This window comes from Delphinus delphis, chromosome 2 (assembly GCF_949987515.2).
Source record: "Delphinus delphis chromosome 2, mDelDel1.2, whole genome shotgun sequence".
NCBI classification, from domain to species: Eukaryota; Metazoa; Chordata; class Mammalia; order Artiodactyla; family Delphinidae; genus Delphinus; species Delphinus delphis.
In genome coordinates this window covers 34,475,968-34,500,759 of record NC_082684.1, presented here as the reverse complement: position 1 = coordinate 34,500,759, position 24,792 = coordinate 34,475,968, and the positions used below count along the sequence as shown (strand labels likewise).

General features: G+C 36.7%; 1 protein-coding gene across 1 annotated transcript in view; it reads left to right on the top strand.

Annotated features, from left to right (window-relative positions):
- Nucleotides 1-24,792, top strand: part of RAD51B (RAD51 paralog B) — a 609,003-nt gene that overhangs the window by 45,019 nt on the left and 539,192 nt on the right. The window contains exons 6-7 of the mRNA XM_060004352.1: nt 7,643-7,762; nt 9,670-9,853. Of these exons, the coding sequence (XP_059860335.1) occupies nt 7,643-7,762; nt 9,670-9,853 (304 nt within the window). The remainder of the gene's footprint in view (nt 1-7,642; nt 7,763-9,669; nt 9,854-24,792) is intronic.

Sequence of the window (24,792 nt, the reverse complement as noted above, 5' to 3'; positions counted from 1 at the left end):
TCTCAATAAAGCTGGGAAAAAGACATAGTGATCAATTGTAATGTGATAAACTTATTTGGATCTTTAACAAATAAATGGTAAAAAAAAAACACAACAGAAGCATAAACATATGACACCACTGGAAATCTGAACGTTGAAACATTTGATATTAAAGCTGATACAGACAAATATATTTGATGCTAAATCTGGTAAAGACACTGGCTCACTCAGGTTGTCCAGCTGAAAGGTACTCTTTAAAATGCCAATGACTAGCTTTCAACTCATAAGCCAAGAAAGTATTAAATAGCCAATTAGGTAATAAATAGCTAATGTATAAATAGCTCTTACAAAGGTCCTGGGGCATTTGCTTAAAGAATTGAAGGATTAAGGTTATTCTGGTAACAGCAGTTTAGTTCACTGTAATTGGATTCTTGCTTTTTTTGCACCACTTTCAAAGCTGAGTTTACAGTGTCTTCTTAAACTGTTGCATTATTTCATTGTTATCAGCATTACAGTTCAGAGTAGGTTAAAAACCTATCAGTGAATTAGGTGAAATCCAGTAGCAGGTGACTAGTCTACATTCTCCGTATTAATTTGTGGAGATTTTTGTTTTTCTTTGTCTTTGCATTTAGTCTAATTGGCTACTTTTTGCATTCTCTGTATTAATTATTTTCCTTCATTATCTTTTCCTGCCTATGTACATATTACTTAGTACTTGCGTTAGAGGCAGGCTGGAAAATTGAGTGGTAAAATTTTTGTCCCTTTTGTTGGAATCATGTTGCATAATTCACAAGGAACTCTTATGAAGGTCATTTGAAGACAAGGGTTGCGATTTATATTGTTTTTATTTTTCTAGTCTATTCTCCACAACGCTTGAAAAGTGTGATGATCTGGTGCTAGGATCAGGTGGAATCAAAGGTCCCTATGCTCTGTGCTCTTTTGTATAGATGCCAGACTTGGTGTTCTTTTAGTGCCTTCTGGAGTTTGTCATGGCAGATCAGAGCATGGAGCTGGCTCTGTGATGCTTGGTCACATTTCATTTGTGCTGTTACAATATTGTTTGATTCCTATTTGGAGTTACTGGGGAAGGTTGGTCAATCAGTTAGGGAAGCTTTCTCCTGCAAGCAACTGGATACACAAAGAATAGCGGCTTAAACAACAAGAGGTTTATATTTTTCCCCATAACAGGAAAACCTGAGTAGGTCGTTGCTGGCACTGGTTCTGTCTCTCAGTGATGATAGAGACCTAGGGCTGGTACATTTTAGGCATAATATCCGTTCTGTGCTTGAGTCAGTGAGAATAGAAAGAGCCAATTATATCTTTCATCAGGAAAATATACTTTTCAGAGTAGCCGCCTCCTCCCTTCTGCTGATTTTCTTTTCACGCTCTGGAATCCTTCTGCAGACTTCTCACTTGGTTACCCCTACATGCAAGGGAGGATGGAAAAGTGAGGGCAAAACATATTTGTAACAAGTGTGATGGGGCTGGTTAACATAACTGCTTGAGTAAAATTGGGGTTCCCATAGCAAGGAAGAAGTGGGAATGGATATTGGTAGGTAATTAATAGTGTCTCCCACAACTGGGATAGTTTTTGGACTCAGATAAGAGATAAAGCAGGAAAATATAAGACCCAGAAAGGAATATGCTTTAGCTTTCTGTATGTCTCTGTATGGATAATTGTCTGCATTTTGTCCTTCAAACAAGCTCTCTGAAAAGCACAAATGAGGGCTTCCCTGGTGGCACAGTGGTTAAGAATCCACCTGCCAATGCAGGGGACATGGGTTTGAGCCTTGGTCTGGGAAGATCCCATGGGCTGTAGAGCAACTAAGCCCGCGTGCCGCAACTACTGAACCTACGTGCTGCAACCACCGAAGCCCACATTCCGAGAGCCCACGCTCCACAACAAGAGAAGCCACCGCAGTGAGAAGCCCCCGCACTGCAATGAAGACCCAACGCAGCCAAAAATAAATAAATAAAATAAATGAATTTTAAAAAATCAGTTAAAAAAGAAAAACACAAATGTGAAAGTGAATTGAAGGATTAACATGAAGGAAGATTAAGGGATTAACATATAGAGAATTTAGGGTAAGTGAAAAAAGTGGAAAATAGTTTCTGTCAATAGTTGCTAGATATCTTTTTATCAAGAAGGAGGAAGAAAACAGAGGAAGAATAAATAAAAATAAGTGAAGTTTAAAATGTATTTAAAAAAAAGAAAGGATTTCCTTGCTGGTGCAGTGGTTAAGAGTCCGCCTGCCAATGCAGGAGACACGGGTCCTAGTCCGGGAGGATTCCACATGCAGCGGAGCAACTAAGCCCATGCGCCACAACTACTGAGACTGAACTCTAGAGCCCGCCAGCCACAACTACTGAGCCCACGTGCCACAACTACTGAAGCCCGCACGCCTAGAGCCCGTGCTCCACAACAAGAGAAGCCACCGCAATGAGAAGCCCATGCACCACAACGAAGAGTAGCCCCTGCTTGCCACAACTAGAGAAAGCCTGCACGCAGCAACGAAGACCCAACGCAGCCTAAAATTAAAGAAAGAAAGAAAAGAAAAAAGAAAACCTTGAGGTGATATACTTAAAAGCACTTTGGAATGCTTAGTTATATGTTTCTTTAAAGCAATACGCTAGCTAGCTCATTTTTACATATTTTTGAGAAGTACGTTAATCATGCTTGTTCATCACAGGCTGCAATTGTATTTCTGTACTGCTTAATAATTAGATAATAGTATACTCTGGTGCTAAACCCTCAGGTACTCAGGGACTGCCTTGGGGAGAGGGGAATGCTAAACAGGCAGAGTTCTGGATCTCCTTCTTCTGATTGATTCAGGAAAAGTCTGTTTTTATTTGTTTTACCTATTGGACTTTGCTTAGGGTCTCATATAGTCTTAGATGCTATATGCTGTACATACCTTGAGAATAGAGATAAATAGGTTAGTGACCTGTCTATGGAAATTTTGGCAGCCGTGAAAATTCCAGTATACATGAATTGAATGAATACTATATTATCCCTATTGGGGATAATTAGAAAAAGATGGAACTGGAGGTTAAGAATAAAAAAGGAAGGTAATATGGATGGTAGTAGTAATAGAAATTTTTGAAATAAAACTTTGGGAGAAATAAAATGGATAAAGGAAAATAAAGCAGTCTTAGAACTGCAAGTGGAATGTGTATGAGGAAGACGGAGGGATCTGGGGAAGCAGGAGATGGGACCCAGGACCCTGGAAGGTGGAGACTTTGGGAGGTGGGACATAGAATTGGAATTGTAAGAGGCAGAAGTAGACATTCCTGAGATGTCATGAAATCAGAAGAGCTTTGAAAACTAGGAAGAAAGATGTAGTCCAACAGGGGAGGAAGAAAATCAAGTAATCACAAAATTGTAAAATTATAACTATTATAACTAAGTATACAGAGGAGAGGTATGTGTTGTGTTGGTACCATGTGGAAGCAATGGCCAAGCTTAGATCTGAAGGAAGTTTTGTACTTGGTGTTAATGTCATTTCTGAGGGTGCCAAGTACCCTACAGCCAGTTCCCTTTAATTCCTACCAAACTACCTAGAGTATCACTCATTCTGAACCAGTGTATCAGGGAGAGGCATGAAGTGGTAGTGCCCAGCATGACTTCGGCTGATTCTGGAGGCAATACCAGTGTGGTCTTAGGGCCATTTACCTACTTGCTAGTTGGTACAAATCCAGATATTTAACCCAGGGGGCAAACAACAGGGGAGATAAATTCCCTTTTACCGTTTTTTGAGATGGTTTCATGAGTCTGAGTAGGTTTTTCTTAGTTCAGTTCCAGCTGTCCTATCATTTGTGAATCGAGGTGAATTAGTGGTGAGGGAGATCCTGAAGAGTTTTTATGATAGAAAATGAAAATTAGTCATAAGTACTTATTATCACTAAAACAAAACATTGGAATATTCTGGAATCTGTAAGGAACTAATAGATTCACGTTATTATACTTTGTAATACCACAGTATGAAGCAAGTACATATTGAATTAATCAACAGGACAGTATTACATGAAGCTTTGAGAAACCATAAACTTATATTTCAGCACATTTATGATGTTAGATTTCAACTAGAATTTTGGAAAAGTTTTTTTTTTTTTTTTTACATTAAGCATGTGTTTGGTTTCAAGTTGGCACGTGGTCACTAATGTAAAGCTTTTCTTTTATAAAAGAGCTGTGAAGTAACAGGAGGAACTTATAACAAAAACCTTGATCTGAATCCAGTCTTCTCCACTTTAGTGAATGGTAATTCCATTTCTCCAGCTGCTCATCCGATTAGTCAAGAAATCCCTTCGATCCTCTATAGAACTGTATCTGGAGTGCAGTTACTTCTAATCACCTGATCTGTTCTCTAGGTCAAGTCATCATCTCTATCTGGATGACAGGCACTAGCTGATCTTGCTGTCACCCTTGCCCCTCCATAGCCTCTTCTACATTTGGTAGCTAGAGTGATTCTTTAAGAAAAGAAAAGAAGTTGGATCACATCAGTCCTGATCCTAGGTTTCGCATTTTGCTAAATGAAATCTAACCCCCCCCCCCAAAAAAAAACCCACAAACGTAAAAATCTTATGTGATCTTGGCCCCTGGCTAGCTCTCTCACCTTATTTCCTTTTATCCCACCTCTTGGTTCCTGTGTCCCAGCTACTACAAGCCTCCTTGTTACTCCTGCAACACCCCAGGCATCTTCCCACATGTGGACTTTTGCACTTGCTGTAATTCTCTTTTCCTGTGTGCTGTTTCACTGGATAGCCACATGGTTCACTTTCTCATCTCCCTTAAACCTTTGCTCAAATGTCACCGTGTTAAAGAGGCTTTCCCAGACTACCCTCCATGAAATAGCTCTTACTTCTGTCTGTCACAATCTGTTCCCTTAACCTGATTCACTTTTCTTTAAAGCACATATTATCCGACATGTTAATATATATTTATTTGTTTGTCTTTCTCAGTAGCATGTAAGTTCCATGAGGGAAGGATTTTTTTGTTTTGTTTTCTTGTTGTTGTTCATAGCTGTATCCTTAGCTCCTAGAATGGTGCCTCGCATATTAGGTCCTCAAATATTGAATGAATGAATCTTAAATGCATCTTTTGAAAAGAGTACTTTTAATAAAAAAGATGTCCACTAGATGGCACTGCTTTCAAATTTTATGTAATTAATGTCTGGGAGGAAAACATCTTTTCTTTCGGTGGCTGTAACCAAAAAAGATCTTTGTGGTGAAGATTGTCATAAGAAATTCTACGATTAATGTGAGGCATATAGAATACTACATTTGTATTTGGTTTTTGATTTATATATTTTTAGATACTTTTTCTAAAATGAAAAACATTTGGAGAAACTTATAGAAAATGACAGCATATTCGTGTATAAATGTCCATTTGATACAGGTATTCAGCATGATAACTGTGGATAAGGTTAGTTCAGGTCCACACATTGCCCACCCTCCTTCTGAGGTGTCTTTAATGGAATGAGAGAGAGAAATAGTTTCCAGAGCCTTTGACTATCAAGCTGCTTGCTGGTTGAAATCCAGCCTAGTGTTAGATTCAGAAAATTATTATTGTCTGTCAGCTGTTCAGTTGTTGTTGCCAATGACTTAGGTACTCTCAGTCTGGTTCCTAATCGACTGGGTATCCAAATTTTGAAAAACTTCCATGTTTCTGGCAGGTGTCACCTATCCTATTAAAAATCAGCAGGTTCCAAGTGTCAGAGCTTTTTATCTGACTTCTCTGACTAGCACTAAACTCAGCAAATAGTTGCCCTAATCAAGAAATTTACACATTTTCCCCAGACTCTCAAAATTTGCCCGTTCTGCTTTGCCAGTGTCATCTCATTTCTTCTTGCTTTCATCACTTACCTCATTTCCTCCTTTTTTTCTAGTCCCTGTGCCTCCCTCTCTCAAGTACTTTTCCTGAATGGTCATTTGATCCATTCTGTACTCAACTTTTTACACAACTTTCGGTACTATTCCTTACTCCTAAAGTAATTTTTCCTCTTCGTTTTCAAACCAATGATGCCTTATCTTTTCACATTGTTCAAAATATACTTTTTTGTTTGTTTGTTTGTTTGCGGTACGCGGGCCTCTCACTGTTGTGGCCCCTCCCGTTGCGGGGCACAGGCTCTGGACGCGCAGGCTCAGCGGCCATGGCTCACTGGCCCAGCTGCTCCACGGCATGTGGGATTTTCCCGGACCGGAGCACGAACCCGTGTCCCCTGCATCGGCAGGCGGACTCTCAAACACTGCGCCACCAGGGAAGCCCCCAAAATATACTTTTTAAGGAATGTTATTAACTAGTTTTATTTTTTTTCTTTCCTGTTTTAGAGTTTCTCTTTCATTTCTGAGTATGGCATATGTGAGGAACTTATTTTATCTCTTTAACATTCTCAGCTTCTTCTTGGAGCTCATTAACTATTTAGAAATGAAAACACTATTCTTTTATACTTTTGTGTTGTTAAATGGAACATAAAATATAGGATGGTTTTAGTATATATAGTCCTTCCTCCCAGTCACCCTTGGATGGCTAAGTATGGGGCTGATAAGGTATCATTTTAAATAGGAGACAATTACACTCAAAGATTTACATTTTGTATTTTTAGCCTGAAATATTTGAAATTTCTAATAACGATTATAGTTGCATCTGTTTCAACTTGTCACTCTCTAATACTTGGCCTACCCCATGCATTAGATCTAGCTTTGAGGTTGGAATTCAGTGTTTAGAAAATAATTTTTTGTTTACTAAGGAAATATTGGACACATCCATTTGTTTAGAAAATAGTTTCCTGTTTACCAAAGCACTTATTTTGTATGTATTTAAGTTTTAATTGAGAAAACATATTTTTCTGGTCTGAGACATGGAGATTTACTGATATCTGATTATTAGAATGATAATATTCTATATTCAAATATATTTCATTTCTGAAAATGAAAGCATTTTTCTTATTTACTAAACATATGGTGCTAGTCAAATTTTCATTTATAAAAAAACATATTTTTATGTTGAACCTCAGAGATATTGCTTGCTCAGCATTAGATGAGATTAAGAGCCCTTGCTAGGTGTGTGCTCTGACTGGTAATCTCTTTTAGTGCTTACAAACAAAGGCTTACATTCCATAATTGTATATGAAGCCATCTTGCTTATACCTGCTCTTTTTTTTTTTAATACCTGTTCTATTGATAAGGCTTTTTTTCCAGTGTTACTTATGGCTTATGAGTTTCCTAAGTAAAATTTATGTGGCCTTAAATATTGACTATTTTTATTTATTTATTTATTTTAATTTTTTGGTACAATTTTTAAAGGTTACTTTCCATTTAGTTATTACAAAATATTGGCTACATTCCCCATGTTGTACAATATACCCTCGAGCCTATCTTAAACCCAGTAGTTTGAACCTCCCACACTCCCAACCCTATATTGCCCCTCCCCTCCCCTCCCCACTGGTAACCACTAGTTTGTTCTCTGTATCTATGAGTCTGCCTGTTTTTTGTTATATTCACTAGTTTGTTGTATTTTTTTAGATTCCACATATAGGTGATATCATACAGTATTCATCTTTCTCTGTCTGACTCATTTCACTTAGCATAATGCCCTCCATTCATGTTGCTGCAAATGGCAAAAAAATATTGACTGTTTTTGCTTGTGCTATTTTTTCCTCCACAGACTGGTTGAGATAGCAGAATCTCGTTTTCCCAGATATTTTAACACTGAAGAAAAATTACTTTTGACAAGCAGTAAAGTTCATCTTTATCGGGAACTCAGCTGTGATGAAGTTCTACAAAGGTATGCTGTCTTAGATTTTGGTATTTTAGTAATACTTTGAAGATTTATTTTTTGTTTTTCATGTTTTCAGCTTCTGAGTAAAAAAAAGTCCCTACAAATTAGGATTATGAGAAATAATTATTTCACTGTTCTTCATTTACTACTATTGGTTGAAGTATTTCTTTAAAAATGAAAAATATTTTAAATGAATAAAATGTTTTAGATTTAACTAATTAAGTGGTATGTTATCTACTGTTCCATTAACAAATTACCCCAAAGTTTAGCAGCTTAAAGCAGTAAACATCTGTTATCTCATAGTTTTTGAGGGTTAGGTATCTGGGAATGGCTTAGCTGAGTATTTCAGGCTCAGGGTTGCTCAAGAGCTTGCAGTTAAGCTGTTGGCCAGGGTTGTAGTCATCTCAAGGGTCACCTGAGGCTGGAGAATCTTAGAGAATTCCAGGATCATTCATGCAGTTGCTGGAAGGCCTCCCTTCCTTCCTGGAGAGGCCTCTAGTTCTCACTGTGTGGGTCTCTCCATAGGGCTGCTTACAACATGTTGTTGACTGAAAAAAAAAAAAAAGCACACAACCTAAAAGTTGAGAATTATGTTTTATTCAGAAGACATACTGAGGACTTAAGCCTAGGAGGCAGCCTCTCAGATAGCTCTGAGGGACTGCTCCAAAGAGGTAAGGGAGAAGCCAGGATATAGGAGTTTTTGCAACAAAAACAAGGTAGTTGAAACATCAAAAAATTACTGTTAATTAAAGAAAAAACAAACATTTTGAGTTAATGAATTTAGCACTTTTGTATGTATGGGAAGATGCAAGAGTTTGGGCTATTGAAATCATTCCTTTGATATGCACCTTAACTGTCTAGGGCCAGTATCTTGCTTTTCTCTATTCTGAATTCCCTCAAGGTGCACAGTCAGGGCAGCTGCCGTGGCTGATGGCTTGATGGCCTCAACATCCTTTGTTTACTGATGTGGCGGTGACATTTTTGGTCCACAATGGTGTCTTGCCTCTGCCAGAGCCAGTGCTCTGAGAGAGAGTGGGCAAGTAAGAAGGAGCCCAAGATGGATGCTGTAGTCCTTCACAACCTACTCTCAGAAATGGTGTACTGTCATTTTGTCATATGCTATTGGTCCACAGGACAACCCTGGTACAATGTGGGAGGGGACTCCACAAGGATGTGAATACCAGGAGGTGGGAGTAAATAGGGACCATTTTGGAGCTGGGCTACGGCAAGCAGTTTTGCTCTAAACTGGAGCTTTAGCAGTATCATAAGAAAACCAAGGGGGCTTCCCTGGTGGTGCAGTGGTTGAGAATCTGCCTGCCAATGCAGGGGACACGGGTTCGAGCACTGGTCTGGGAAGATCCCACATACCGCAGAGCAACTGGGCCCGTGAGCCACAACTACTGAGCCTGCGTGTCTGGAGCCTGTGCTCCGCAACAAGAGAGGCCGCGACAGTGAGAGGCCCACACACCTCAATGAAGAGTGGCCCCCGCTTGCCACAACTAGAGAAAGCCCTCGCACAGAAACGAAGACCCAACACAGCCAAAATAAATAAATTAATTAATTTTAAAAAAAGTGGATAAGCAGTAAAATCTACATTTGAGCTGATACAAATTGTCAGAAGAGAAATAAATATTGACACGTTTCACATTTGAGGTAGATTAGATAAATGTTTGATTAAAAAGAAAAGGAAACCAAGGAGTGAAGCTAAATGAAAACATTTTGGCCTATTTCCCGAAGTGTGCAATATATATAGAAGAGCTGAAATTAATGTATGTTTATTGACTATCTGCAATAATTACTGCAACTTAGGGAAGAATAATTTGTTGTTTTAAAGGTAGTTAACCTTTCCATGCCCTATTTTTTAAAATTATACCTTAAATTTATCCACTATTTTATAAATTCTGCTTTTACAGGATTGAATCCTTGGAAGAAGAAATTATTTCAAAAGGAGTTAAACTTGTGATTATCGACTCTGTTGCTTCTGTGGTAAGAAAGGAGTTTGATACACAACTTCAGGGCAACATGAGAGAAAGGAACAAGTTCTTGGCGAGAGAAGCAGCCTCTTTGAAGTATTTGGCTGAGGAATTTTCAATCCCAGTAAGTTTTTCTTTTTCTCTTTTTTTCCTCTTTCTTTCTTTTTTTCCTTTCTTTTATATTTTCACTAACTTATAACATCAAATAATAAAATTAAACGGAAATTAAAACATGACTTTTTAATGGTAGCACAGTCTAATTGCTATAGCAAATACCACCATCTTCTAAAATTTGTTCATCTCTTGAGATTATTTCGTCCTTTTCACAATTTGAGCCTAAGAAGATTTAAATATTGTTTTCCAAAGTTCCTATAGTCAGTACTTTTCTTCCCTCTCATTGTTTAGTCTTTGTGCATGTTTTTATATTACTTTTATCACACTGAGATAAGTAATAAGTATTAAAACTCCATGAAATTGCCTGTGTCTGTTTCTATACAGCTTTTTTTTTTTTTATGGCAGAAGTTGTCAGTTTTATAAGTATTTAAGGTTTAGATATTGTTATTGTGTTCAGTGCTGTTTTGTACACCATAGGATTTGGTTTGCTTCAAAAGCCAGAGGTTGATTTTTTAGGGTGTTTGGAGTGATAGTAATGAAAGCGTAAGTAAGGAAAACTTGAAAAATTACTCTTGGCATGACTTTCAGTAGTGGGAATTGTGATCAGGAAATCTGAAGATGAGGTGTATTTCAAGGGTTTGTGCTGGGTAAGCTATGAGTACTAAGTTATATTCCCGTTAGCAGTGTGTGGGAGAGTGCAGCTTGCTCTGAAGTCTCACCAACATTTAGCATTGTCAGGCTTTTCAATTTTAGCCATGCATCATCTCAACAGAAGATAGGAAAATTCCTTAAACTGAGATAAAATTTAGTGATGATTTTATAATTTTTAGATTTGTTTGGAAAATTAAAACCTTGGATCTTTGTAACATAGAGAATATGTACTGTTAGTGGAAACTACCACATAGCCTTTGAGATTGATAAACCTAAGCAAGAATCGAGGGGGAAAATGTGGCATTCAAAAAGTTCTACATGTTTTAATGGCTTTTAAATTCATATTTTGGATTATATGGTATAATTCCTGGTGAATCGAGTGCTGTAAAGCTTATCTTGGATGATGCTTATCTTTTAAATTTTATTATAGTTGCTTAAAAGGACAAATTCAAATCCATATTTTCCCTGGTCAAGGAGAATAAGGAAATTTAAAAAATATTTTATAGAGTTACTTGATTGAATGGAAAAGTTAAGTATATATGTTTATTTTATTCATATTGTTGTGTGACTTAATCTTGTGTAAAATATGAAAATTCACTTTTTAAAAGTTATATTTCTTTGTTTTTATTTATTTAAAATATTTATTTATTTGGTTGCGCCGGGTCTTAGTTGTGGCAGGCAGGCTCCTTAGTTGCGGCACGCATGTGGGATCTAGCCCTGACCTGGGCCTCCTGCATTGGGAGCGTGGAGTCTTATCCACTGGGCCACCAGGGAAGTCCCTGTCTGCTTTTAAATTGTAATTGTAGGCTAATGTATTTCAGTTTTTTCTGAGGTGATTATTTATTTTCCTGAGTGAGAAAGGGGCTCTGCTTTTCTTTGTTTTTAATAGAGCCCTCTGAAAGAATAGGTACTTAGTATCCTCATATCCTTCTGTCTTTGCCTTTGTTTTTCTGTTCAGAGGTAAATGCAGAATATAACATGTACTTATGTAACACAGTATGGTATTGGTTTTTCTGACAAATCAGTATTGGTTTTAGAAGGCTTTTGAAAAATACTTCCTTTAGGAAATCTCAGAATTTTCCTAGCCTAATTACCTCACTTAAATGGAAAATCATAAACTTTTAAGCTTTTATGCTATACTTTGAAAAGGTGGCTTCATATGGAAGTAAATGCCTTAAAAGGTGTGTTGTTTTCTGGTTCATTATACCTTTCAAATTAGCAAACCTTATGCTTCCTGGTACTTAAACGTGCCAACAAACATTCCTGCCCCAAGAAGTGTTTGCTGTTCCTCAGCCTGGAGTATCCATTATCCATATTGTCTCCTGTTATTAGTGAGGGCTTCCCTGACCATATAAGTATTAACCACACTCCCTGCCTCTCCATGTCTCTTATTATGCTTTATGTTCCTCCATCATAGTTTTCACCCTCTAGCATTATATATTTATGTTTATTGTTTGTGTGACCTCACCACCCCATAGTACGGTTAAAGGGATTCTGTCTACTTTGTTCATGGCTTTATTCTCAGTACCAGGAATAGTGCCTAACACATAGTAGGCACTCAGTAAATGTTTTTGAATGTATGAGTTTAGATACTGCTTTTCTTCTTAGACTTGATTTAATCTTATGTATGTTTATACTGAACTTAAATTTTATCATTTGCTTTTATCTTTACTTTGATCCTATCTTTAATATTGTTTACTATTTATAATAGTAATAAAATATAACTTTAGATGGCAGAATCTTATCATATGGGAGCTGGACTCAGTTCACACTGGTGTCTTATAGGAAGAAAAAGAATTCTTAAGATTCTTAAACTTGGAAAAGGCTTTAGAGATCTAGATAGTATCACAGAACCAGGAATTAGAAGAGATTTATCTCAGTTTAGTAAAACTGTGGTAAGTGAATGTCTGATGGCCTCTGAAGATTGGGTAGAAAGCCAAGCATTCCAGCCTGTTCTTTGGCTGTGGATCTGAGATGGTGGACAGGGCCAGGATGCCTGGCATTTTGATACACTCTAGATATCTTCATTCAAATGAGAGTAAAGAGTAAAACCAACTTGGCTGTGGGTTGAGTACTTCATTGAATTTAAATATGTCTCTACAGTGAACTTTCAGTGCTTTTAAAATGTGGGGAAAAAGCTTAAAATATAATTTGTATTTAATTTCGATTGTCACATTGTGTATATATTTGTGTATGGTATGTACAGTTGTCCCTCAGTATCTGCAGAGGCTTGCTTCCAGGACCCCTGCAGATACCAAAATCTGCAGATGTTCAAGTCCCTTATATAAAATGGTTGTCCTCCTTATCCGTGGGTTTTGTGTCCAGGGTTTTGCATCAAAAATTCTCCAAGGAAACACAGCATTGTAAAGCAACTATACTCCAATAAAAATTAATAAAAAATTAAAAACTAAAATGTATCATAGATTAGAAAAAAAAATTCTCCAAGTGAGAATTTTTGATCCATGCTTGGTTGAATCCACAGATATGGAACCCATGGATATGGAAGATGATTATATGTGTGTTTGTATGCAAGCATGCCTGCATGTGTGGAGATTTCAACATCCTTTCTCAGTAATTGATAGAATTAATGGGCAGAAAGTCAGAAGACTTGGATAACATAAACAGTCAACTTGATCTAATCGGTGTTTACAAAACATTCCATTCAAGTGCCTGCAGAATACATATTCCTTTCTGGTACACATGAGATATTCACCAATATAGACCATATTTGGGGACATACAATAAATCTCAACATATTTAAAAGATTGAAATCATACAAAGTGTGTTTTTTGACCCCAAGAGAACTAAACTAGAAATTGATAACAGAAACATGTCTGGAAAATCCACAGACATTTGGAAATTAAACAAAAATACTTCTAAATAACCCATGAGTCAGAGAATAAATCACAAGAGAACTTAGAAAATATTTTGAAGTAAATAAAAATGAAAATACAACATATCAAAATTTGTGGATTGCAGCTAAATCAGTGCTTAGAGGGAAGTTTATTTAATTAAATGCTTATACTGGAAAAGAAGAAAGTTTTCAAATCAGTGATCTAGCTTGTAAAAAATACAAGAATAAATTAAACCCAAAATAAGCAGAAGGAAGGAAAAAATAAAGATAAAAGCATGAATCCATGAAATTAAAAATAGGAAACAATAGAGAAAAGAATCAATGAAATAGAAAGCTAGTTCTTTGAAAAGATTAATAAAATTGATAAAACTGTCACCAGACTGACCAAGAGAAAAACAAATTAGCAGTATCAAGAATGAGAGGGGATATCACTGAAGGTCCTACAAATACTAAATGAATAATAAGGGAATGTTATGAGCAACTTCATTTCAGTAAGTTTGATAACTTAGATGAAATGGGCAGATTCTTTGAAATACACAAACTATCAAAGCTTACTGAGGAAGAAAGAGATAAGCTGGATAGTCCTATATCTGTTAAAGGAGTTGAATTTGTAATTAAAAATCTCACAAAGAAAATGCTAGGTCCAAAGTCTTTACTGGTAAAATCTATCAAACATTTAAGGAAGAAATAGTATCAATTCTATACAAACCTTCCAGAAAATTTTTAAGAAAACTACAGAGTGATGTTCCTCATGAACATAAATACACAAATCCTTAAAATATGTTAACAAATTAAATTCAGCAATAAATAAAAAGGATAACTACATCATGACCAAGTAAAGCTTATTTCAGGAATGTTTCATTGATTTTGAATGCAACATTAAAATATAAAATTTACTACAGCAACACATTAAAAAAAAGGATCATCTCAGTAGATGTAGGAAGGAAAAACAGTTGACAAAATTCATTAGATATTCATGATGAAAACTCTGAGCAAACCAGTAGTAGAAGGGAACTTTCTCAACCTGATAAAGGGCATCTACTAAAAAACTACAGCTAACATCATACTTAATGGTGATATATTGAATTCTTTCTTCCTAAGATTGGGAATAAGGCAAAGATGACCCATTCTTGCCATTTCTAATCAACAGTGTATTGTAGACTCTAGCCAGTGTGATATGGCAAGAAAAAGAATTTAAGTATACCTGTATTTAAATTAGAAAAGAAGAAATAAGACTATCTTTATTCATAGACAATATGATATGTTTGGTAGAAAATCCCAAAGATTTTACCCAAAAAGCTACTAGATTTAACAAGTGATTTTAGCAAGATTACAGGATACGAGAATTGATATATAGAAATTAATTGTTTCTCTATATGCTAGTGGTGAACAATTAGAAACTGAAATTGAAAACCTGTACCATTAATAAGAATACCAAAACCATGAAATCTTGGTGATAAATGAAACAAAATATATGTCAGATTTTTATACTGAAAACTATAAAGCATTGATGAGAGAACTCAAAGTAGACCTAAATAAATGAAAACATACCATGCTCATGGACTGCAGACTCACCAATGTCAAGATGTTAATCCTCTCCAAATTGCTCTATGTATTCAATATACAATCCCAATCGAAATCCCAGTAGGCTTTTGGGTAGAAATCAACAATCTGACTGTGAAATTTATGTAGAAAAGCAAAAGATAGAGAACAGTTAGAACAATTTATAAAAAGGAAAGTATAGTTAGAAGACTCACACTCCCTGATTTTAAGACCTACTAAAAAGCCACAGTAATTAAGACAGTGTTGTATTGGTGATAGGATTGACACCAGATCAATGGAACAGAATAGAGAGTGCAGAAATAAATCCATAGATTTACAGTTAATTTTGAACAAAGATGCTAAGGTAATTCAGTGGAAAAGAGATAGTTTGTCAACAGATTGTGCTAGAACCATTGGATATCCATATGTAAAAAACAAACAAATCTTGACTTGTACTATTATAGAAACCCAACTCAAAATGGTTGACACACTGTAACATAAAACCTAAAACTATAAAACTTCTGGAAAAAAAACATGGGAGAAAATATTTGTGGCCTTGGGCCAGGCAAAGATTTCTTAAATGACATTAAAAATATGCACCAGGGGGCTTTCCTGGTGGCGCAATGGTTGAGAGTCCGCCTGCCGATGCAGGGGACACGGGTTCGTGCCCCGGTCCGGGAAGATCCCACATGCCACGGAGCAGCTGGGCCCGTGAGCCATGGCCGCTGAGCCTGCACGTCCGGAGCCTGTGCTCTGCAATGGGAGAAGCCACAACAGTGAGAGGCCTGCGTACGGCAAAAAAAAAAAAAAAAAAAAAAAAAAAAAAAAAAAATGCACCAGGGACTTCCCTGGTGGCGCAGTGGTTAAGAATCTGCCTGCCGATGCAGGGGACACGGGTTTGAGCCCTGGTCTGGGAAGATCCCACATGCCGCGGAGCAACTAAGCCCGTGCACCACAACTACTGAGCCTGCGCTCCAGAGCCTGTGAACCATAACTACTGAGCCCACGTGCCACAACTACTGAATCCCACGCGCCTAGAGCCTGTGCTCTGTAACAAGAGAAGCCACCACAATGAGAAGTCCGTGCGCCTCAATGAAGAGTAGCCCCTGCTCGCCACAACTAGAGAAAGCCCACACACAGCAATGAAGGCCCAATGCAGCCAAAAATAAATAAATTTATTTAAAAAAAAACATAAAAAATTAACATTTCTATTCTTTGAAGATACTTAAGAAGATGAAAAAACAAGCCACAGACTGGGAGATAATATTTGTGCAACTCATGTTGAAGGACTGGTAACTTAAAGGGCTATGAAAACTCAGTAACAATCTAATTTTTAAAATGGGCAAAAAAATGGGCAAAAGATTTGGATAAACACTTCAGCAAAGAAGATATACAGGTGGCAAATAATTGCTCAAAATTATTAGTCATTAGGGAAATGCAAAGTAAAATCACAATGAAATACTACTATACATCTATTAGAATGGTTCAAAAAACAAAAGCAAAAACCCTGACAATACCAAATGCTGACAAGGATACGTGGATACGGAGCAGCTTGAATTCTCCTACATGCTGACGGAAATGCTAAATGGTATTGCCACCTTGGAAAACATTTTGACAGTTTCTTGTAAAGTTAAACATCTACTTTAACTATATGACCAAGCAGTCTTTCTCCTAGGTATTTTTTTTACCCTAATAAATGATATATATCATACAAAAATCTGAAAATGTTTTTAGTAGTATAATTCATAATCACCAAACACCAGAAACAACCCAAACAGATCTGGGTTAGAATTCAGACTCCTCCATTTACTACCTGTATAACTATAACTTAATTACTTTTCTGTTTTTCAGTTTCCTAATGTGTAAAGTGAGAGTAATAATGCCTAACTTTATTTTTATTTATTTATTTTTATTTAAGTTTTGGCTGTGTTGGGTCTACGTTGCTGCACATGGGCTTTCTCTAGTTGCGACAAACGGGGGCTACTCTTTGTTGCAGTGCGTGGGCTTCTCACTGTGGTGGCTTCTCTTGTTGCAGAGCACGGGCTCTAAGCACGTGGGCTTCAGTAGTTGTGGCGCTTGAGCTCAGTAGTTGTGGCACACAGGCTTAGTTGCTTTGCAGCATGTGTGACCTTCCTGGACCAGGGATCAAACCCATGTCCCCTGCATTGGCAGGCGGATTCTTAACCACTGTGCTACTAGGGAAGTCCAGTAATGCCCAACTTTAAAACAGTGGGATAGTGCCCATTTTTCAGTAGATCCTTGGAAAAGAGGATAGTACTTAAAAAAAAAAGTATTTCCCTTATCGTAGTAATTGGTTGTTCTTTTGAATTAAATATACTTAGCACAGAGCCTCATATACAGCTTAACAAATAAAAAAAACTGTAAGGAACCCTTATATCTAATATTTAACACTTTCCTTTTATACATCAGAGAAACTTCTTGTCTTATTTCCTTCTAGAAACAGTCATACTTTGTTTCCCACTTGTTTGCCCCAGGACTTTCAGATGCCAGTGAGCCCATACTCATTCTGCCCTGTTAGCTCACTGTGCCAAAGGTCAGTAAACTTCTGTGAAGAGCCAGATAGTAATATTTTAGGCTTTGTGGGCCCTAATGTCTCTGTGGTAACTACTCAACTCAGCCATGGTAGCATAAAAGTAGCCATAAACAATTTGTAAACTAATGGGTGTGGTTATAGTTCAATAAAATCTTGTTTACAATACCAGATGGAGGGCCTTGGGCCACAATTTGCCATCCCCTGATCTGGACCCTTCTCTTTTCTCCCTAGTCTTGGACCCAGGGCTGGCGCTACCATTAGATTAAGGAATTTGGAGGAAGGGAACGAGAGCAGTCTGCTCATAAAGCAGTGTTTTCTCAAACTAGTTTAAGACATTGGCCCCTTTTAAATGCAAGTGATATGCTCTTAACCCCCATTTCTGACTTCAGATTTATTATATTACAGACATATATAGAATTATAAAACTAGCTAATAACTCTTCATATTAAATCATACTTATGAAACCATAAAAGTGGGTTGTATTGAATAAACAATAGTATTCAAAGTAATTATTCTAATGTTACAGATGATCATTTGCTAAATTAAATTATTACTTGCAATATAAATAACATAGCATAGCTTCTTTTGAATTATATGTGTGCATGTGTGTGTGTATTTACTGTAGTTTATGTGATGACTCAACTTTGAACTACTACAAAACCTTCTTCTGTTTGGGAAGGATAACGTCATTTGGCCCTTACCTGGGCATGAATGCATTTACGTTTGAATTCTGCTATTACTTTTTTCTTATTCGTCTCTGACAATTAAAGTTGTACCACTTGGCATCACTTGATTGAAAATACACATTAATATCTGTTGGCAGTTTTTAATTATAAAATGCCTATACTAATATTTTGAGGCTATCATTGAAATGGAAATATAAAATTTAAAAATTCTCAGAGACAATTTACAAAACTTTGAATATGTTCACCGACTACAGTTTGAGAAACACAGTTGTACTAGTCTTGTAGAAGTTTTTTCCTGAATGTTGTGGGGGAAGTTTAAGGGACACTCTGCTATTGAGATGTAGGATGAAAAACCTTTGTCTTTTTTTTTTTTTAATTGAAGTATAGCTAATTGACAATGTTTTGTTTGTTTCAAGTGTACAGCAAAGTGATTCAGTTATACATATACATATATGTATATATTCTTTTTCAGATTCTTTTCCATTATAGAAGACCTTTGTCTTTTTAAAGTGTGTCCATGCTAGTATTAGAAAAAACAGTAGACTCTAAAACGATTTATAATTAATGAAAATAACATAAGAGAAGAATTTAAATATTACCTGTATAAAATGAATTGTGGTTATGGTTATTTATGTTGCTTGTTATCATTGATTTCTAAATATCATACAAAACAGTTATTATACATATCGTTAATTATGTATTAGGTTAAAATGAGATTTTCTTGCCAAAAAAGACCTTAAAGATCATTTAGATTAGCCTCTTCATTTTATAGATGACAATGAGGCCGAGAGGTGACCTTACTTGTTCTCCTATTTTTAGCATAGGAGAGGGCAGATGAATGGATAGAATGTAAGATCTTTTGGGTGCCAGTTCTGAGATTTTTTCCTACAGTAGGATTCTCTTTTTTTCTGAGATCTACAGAATGATGGTGGTGCTTCTTTGAAAATGCTTCCAGTGTATCTTGAACAGGCCCGTACAAATACCAAAAAAATGCACAAAATGCCAAGATCTAAATTTTTACTGTTTCAGAGAATTTTCAACAAGGTAACTTCAGTTGTTGGTATATGAGTAGCACTGAAGTTTCCTGTCTCTTTCCCCTCTATCTTCTTTTACCTTCATTTCTTGATATTGTGCAAATGTTTTCTGCTGTAAGGGAACTAGTACCAGTTACCAATATTTAGAAAACTGGTATATCAAGAAAAATTCGAATATACTATTTAAACATTCTAAGAAGGAAAAGTCTTATTTTCAATGAAAGTTGTTAAAATCCAAATTATTTTACTGAGGTGTGGTTTTGACAGGGTTTTCTCTTGTTGCCATCTATGTTCTTGATTTTCTCTTGTTTCTATCTGTGTTCTTGATTGTATGTTTTTTGAGAAAATGCATTGCTCTAATTTATTGCATAATGTGATTTCTTTTGAAATATTAATGCTCATAAAATATTTAAAGCTGTTTAGAAAAATTAATTAAAATGTATTGTATTATATTTTAAGGACATAAGGGTTTAAAATCTTTGGCAAGTGGAAACTTTGTTTTTGTTTTGAGTGAGGCAAATATTACAAGGTTAAACTTTTTATTATTATTTGACAAAAGCATAAAAATATTTTTTTTCTCAGTTTAATGGTAAATTTCATATAGGCCAGAATTTCTTTTCTTTTACTTTTAGCTGTCCCATCATGCAAAGTGGGTTTAACTTATAGGATTATGACTTATCTTAGATACTAATAAATATTGAAAATTTAAAAAAATAGGAAGCTAGGCCAATGCGTTTAAAATAATTAAAGTTTTGTTAATTACAAAATTGGAATAGAATGTTTATGACTTGTGAGATCGAAGAAAAAGGTATGTATGAACCCAATTTTGACATTTATTCTTGTCATAAATGTAAAAATTCAGGATTTGCATTTCTGTGAAAACCTAATGAAGTTTCTCTAATTGTGAAATAGAAACCCTACACTCTAGATATATGTAACTAAGCCATCAAAACTCTAGAGTTACATTTTATTGTTGTGTAATGTTACTGTATGATTTTTCAGAAATCATAAAATTTTTGGTTTACTTTGATTACTTTCATATTAATTACTGAAAGCAAACACTGTGGGAATTCTGTGAGGTAAGAAACGTCTTTTACATTTTTTTTTGTTTTTCATAAGTGCCTTGTGTTTGCTAATTCACATTTGAAGTCAGATTATCCTTAAAGATACCCTATATTCATTCAGGTGGCTGAAACTCATAGACTAGACTAAACCTTCACTTTATTTCATTAGTTAGTGAGAATAATTCTAGAAAAATTATATCTTTCTTTTGTGTAGCTCTTTATAATTTATAAAACTTTGTTTTTATTGGTTTTTTTAAAAAATAAATTTATTTATTTTTGATTGTGTTGGGTCTTCGTTGCTGTGCACGGGCTTTCTCTAGTTGCGGCGAGTGGGGGCTACTCTTCCTTGCGGTGCGCAGGCTTCTCATTGCGGTGGCTTCTCTTGTTGGGGAGCATGGGCTCTAGGCGCACGGGTTTCAGTAGTTGTGGTATGTGGGCTCAGTAGTTGTGGCTTATGGGCTCTAGAGCACAGGCTCAGTAGTTGTGGCTCACGGGCTTAGTTGCTCCGCGGCATGTGGGATCTTCCTGGACCAGGGCTCGAACCCGTGTCCCCTGCATTGGCAGGTGGATTCTTAACCACTGTGCCACCAGGGAAGTCCCAAGTCCCTGTTTTTATTGTTGACTAGAGCAAAAAACTAGAAACAACTTAAGATTAATGAGTAGATGATTGGCTAAATTAATGGTGGAACATCCATACAATGGAATACTGTGATGTTGTTGAAATGAATGAGATAACCCAGGAATGTATTCACAGGTTGTTTAGGAAAGGATTAACTCAGCTGGGGTAGGTTGCTCAAACCCAGCATATTCCCAAGGAAGTCTTATCTTCAGGACTGCCAGCTCCTGGGAAATGAACTCAGAGCCTTTGGAATATTCTGCTTAATAAGAGTGTTTTTATATGCCTGATGCATTGGTCCACACAATACCAGTTGAATCAGGTAGTTTATACAAACTGTGATTTATGGAGAACACCGATTTGGCTCTGGGGACTAGAATCTCGGTAGCTAAGGTCAGTCATGCAGGCCCTGCATGGTATGTGACTGACTCCCAGTAAAAACTCTGGACACCAGAACTTGGGTGAGCTTTCCTGGTGGACTTTGCTTCACATGTGTTGTAACACATCATTGCTGGGACAATTAAACACGTCCATGCAACTCCACTGTGGGATGACACTTGGAAACTGGTACCTGGTTTCTCCTGGGCTTTGTTCATCCTCCTTTTCCTCTTTGCTTATATCAATCTGTATCCTTTTGCTGTACTAAACCATAACTGAGTGTAAGAGCTTTTCTGAGTCCTGTGAGTCCTTTCAGTGAATCACCAAGCCAGAAAGTGGTGTTAGAGACCCCTGACACACAGGGGCATCAATAAATAGGTGCAAGAATGTTTATGGGAGCTTAACCTAATTGCTCAAAACTGGCAAAATTTAGTTATTAGTATTGCATCAACCTTAATTTATTGATTTTGATCATTGTACTATGATTATATAAGATGTTAACATTAGGAGAAGCTGGGTGAAGAGCATATAGGAACTCCCTGTAGTCTTTTTGCAACTATTTGGTGAATCTAAAATTATTTCAAAATAATAAGTTAAAAAAAGAGAGTGTGTTTTTATGTTCATAAATTGGCTCTGGAAGCTCATTAAGAAACTCCATTGGTTGCATTTGGAGAAGGAAAACAGGGGCTAGAAGAGGACTTCTATTTGATGCACTGGATCTCTTCTATTTAGTTGTCTGGTCCTGTAGATATTACCTAAAACCTCTTCAATTTAAATGCTGCTCTTCATCTTTCAGCAAATCTATCTGGCTCCATTTTCAATATATATTAAGTACCATCATAAGATTAATTCCCATCATCTTCAATGCTATCTACCCTGGTTCTGGTTGTTTAAGAATACTGGCTTTGGAGTTAGGTGTGGGTTTGAATCATAGCTTCATTGTTTGCTAGTTTTGTGACCTTGAGTAAGTTATTTATCCTAGTTCCAACTCTTAGTTTCCCATTTGAAAAATGGGGATAATAATATCTGACTCATAGGGGTGTGAGGATTAAATGAGACAATGTCTGTAATGTTCTTTGTACAATGTTTGACACATTCAGTAAGAGGTAACCATTAATCATTAACTTTAGTAGTTACCTCATTCCAGGTGCTTGGTATATTTTATCTCTCTCCTCCTGTTTTTTTTTTTTTTTTCCTCAGAAGGCTGCAAGCTCCTCAAAAGGAAAAATCATGTCTTAGGGCTGTATCCCCTTCTAGCTGTTTTGTTGATGGTTGCTGTTACTGCCTAACCCTCCTATACCTGGTTCACTCACTTATTCTTCGGATCTCAGTCACTCTTCTTTTTTTTTAATCTTTTTAACACAAACTTTATTGAAACATAATACTAATACAGAAAAGTACACAAATTATAAATGTATAAGTCAATAAGTGTTCGCAAAGTGAGCACATTTGTACAGTCAGCACTAGATCAAGAAACAGACCATTACCCCAGAAGCCCTCATGTCCCCCTTCTAATCAAGGGTAACCGATATCCTGACTTCTTACAACACCAGAGGTGAGTTCTATGTATCTTTGAAATTTAATAAATGGAATCATTTAGTAAATACTTTTTGTGTGTCTGGCTTCTATTGCTCAGCATTATATTTGTGAGATGAATTCAGTGTAAGCATGTAATTTAAGGTTGTTTTTTTTTAATTTAATTTATTTTTTTATACAGCAGGTCCTTATTAGTCATCAATTTTATACACATCAGTGTATACATGTCAATCCCAATCTCCCAATTCATCCCACCACCCCACCCACCCTCCTCCACTTTCCCCCCTTGGTGACCATACATTTGTTCTCTACATCTGTGTCTCAATTTCTGTCCTGCAGACTGGTTCATCTGTACCATTCTTCCAGGTTCCACATATATGCATTAAATACGAGATTTGTTTTTCTCTTTCTGACTTACTTCACTCTGTATGACAGTCTCTAGATCCATCCACGTCTCTACAAATGACCCAGTTTCGTTCCTTTTTATGGCTGAGTAATATTCCATTGTATATATGTACCACATCTTCTTTATCCATTTGTCTGTCGATGGGCATTTAGGTTGCTTCCATGACCTGGCTATTGTAAATAGTGCTTCAAAGAACATTGGGGTGCATGTGTCCTTTTGAATTATGGTTTTCTCTGGGTATATGCCTGGTAGTGGGATTGCTGGGTCATATGGTAATTCTATTTTTAGTTTTTTAAGGCACCTCCATACTGTTCTCCATACTGCCTGTATCAATTTACATTCCTATCAGCAGTGCAGGAGGGTTCCTTTTTCTCCACACCCTCTCCAGCATTTGTTGCTTGTAGACTTTCCGATGATGCCCATTCTAACTGGTGTGAGGTGATACCTCATTGTAGCTTTGATTTGCATTTCTCTAATAATTAGTGATGTTGAGCAGATTTTCATGTGTCTCTTGGCCATCTGTATGTCTTTTTTGGAGAAATGTCTATTTAGGTCTTCTGCCCATTTTTGGATTGGGTTGCTTGTTTCTTTAATATTGAGCTGCATGAGCTGTTTATATATTTTGGAGATTAATCCTTTGTCCATTGATTCGTTTGCAAATATTTTATCCCATTTTGAGGGTTGTCTTTTCATCTTGTTTATGGTTTCCTTTGCTGTGCAAAAGCTTTGAAGTTTCATTAGGTCCCATTTTTTTATTTTTTATTATTTATTTATTTTGGGGGAGAGGTACGTGGGCCTCTCACTGTGGTGGCCTCTCCTGTTGCGGAGCACAGGTTCCAGACGTGCAGGCTCAGCGGCCATGGCTCACAGGCCCAGCTGCTCCGCAGCATGTGGGATCTTCCTGGACCGGGGCACAAACCCTTGTCCCCTGCATTGGCAGGTGGACTCTGAACCACTGCGCCACCAGGGAAGCCCCCATTTGTTTATTTTATTTCCATTACTCTAGGAGGTGGATCAAAAAAGATCTTGCTGTTATTTATGTCAAAGAGTGTTCTTCCTATGTTTTCCTCTAAGAGTTTTATAGTGTCCAGTCTTACATTTAGGTCTCTAATCCATTTTGAGTTTATTTTTGTGTATGGTGTTAGGGGGTGTTCTAATTTCATTCTTTTATATGTAGCTGTCCAGTTTTCCCAGCAACACTTATTGAAGAGACTGTCTTTGCTCCATTGTATATCCTTGCCTCCGTTGTCATAGATAAGTTGACCATAGGTGTGTGGGTTTACCTCCAGGCTTTCTATCTTGTTCCATTGATCTATGTTTCTGTTTTTGTGCCAGTACCATATTGTCTTGATTACTGTAGCTTTGTAGTACAGTCTGAAATCAGGGAGTCTGATTCCTCCAGCTCCGTTTCTATCCCGCAAGACTGCTTTGGCTATTTGGGGTCTTTTGTGTCTCCATACAAATTTTAAGATTTTTTTGTTCTAGTTCCGTAAAAAATGCCATTGGTAATTTGATAGGGATTGCATTGAATCTGTAGATTGCTTTGGGTAGTCTAGTCATTTTCACAATATTATTTTTTCCAATCCAAGAACATGGTATCTCTCTCCATCTGTTGGTATCATCTTTCA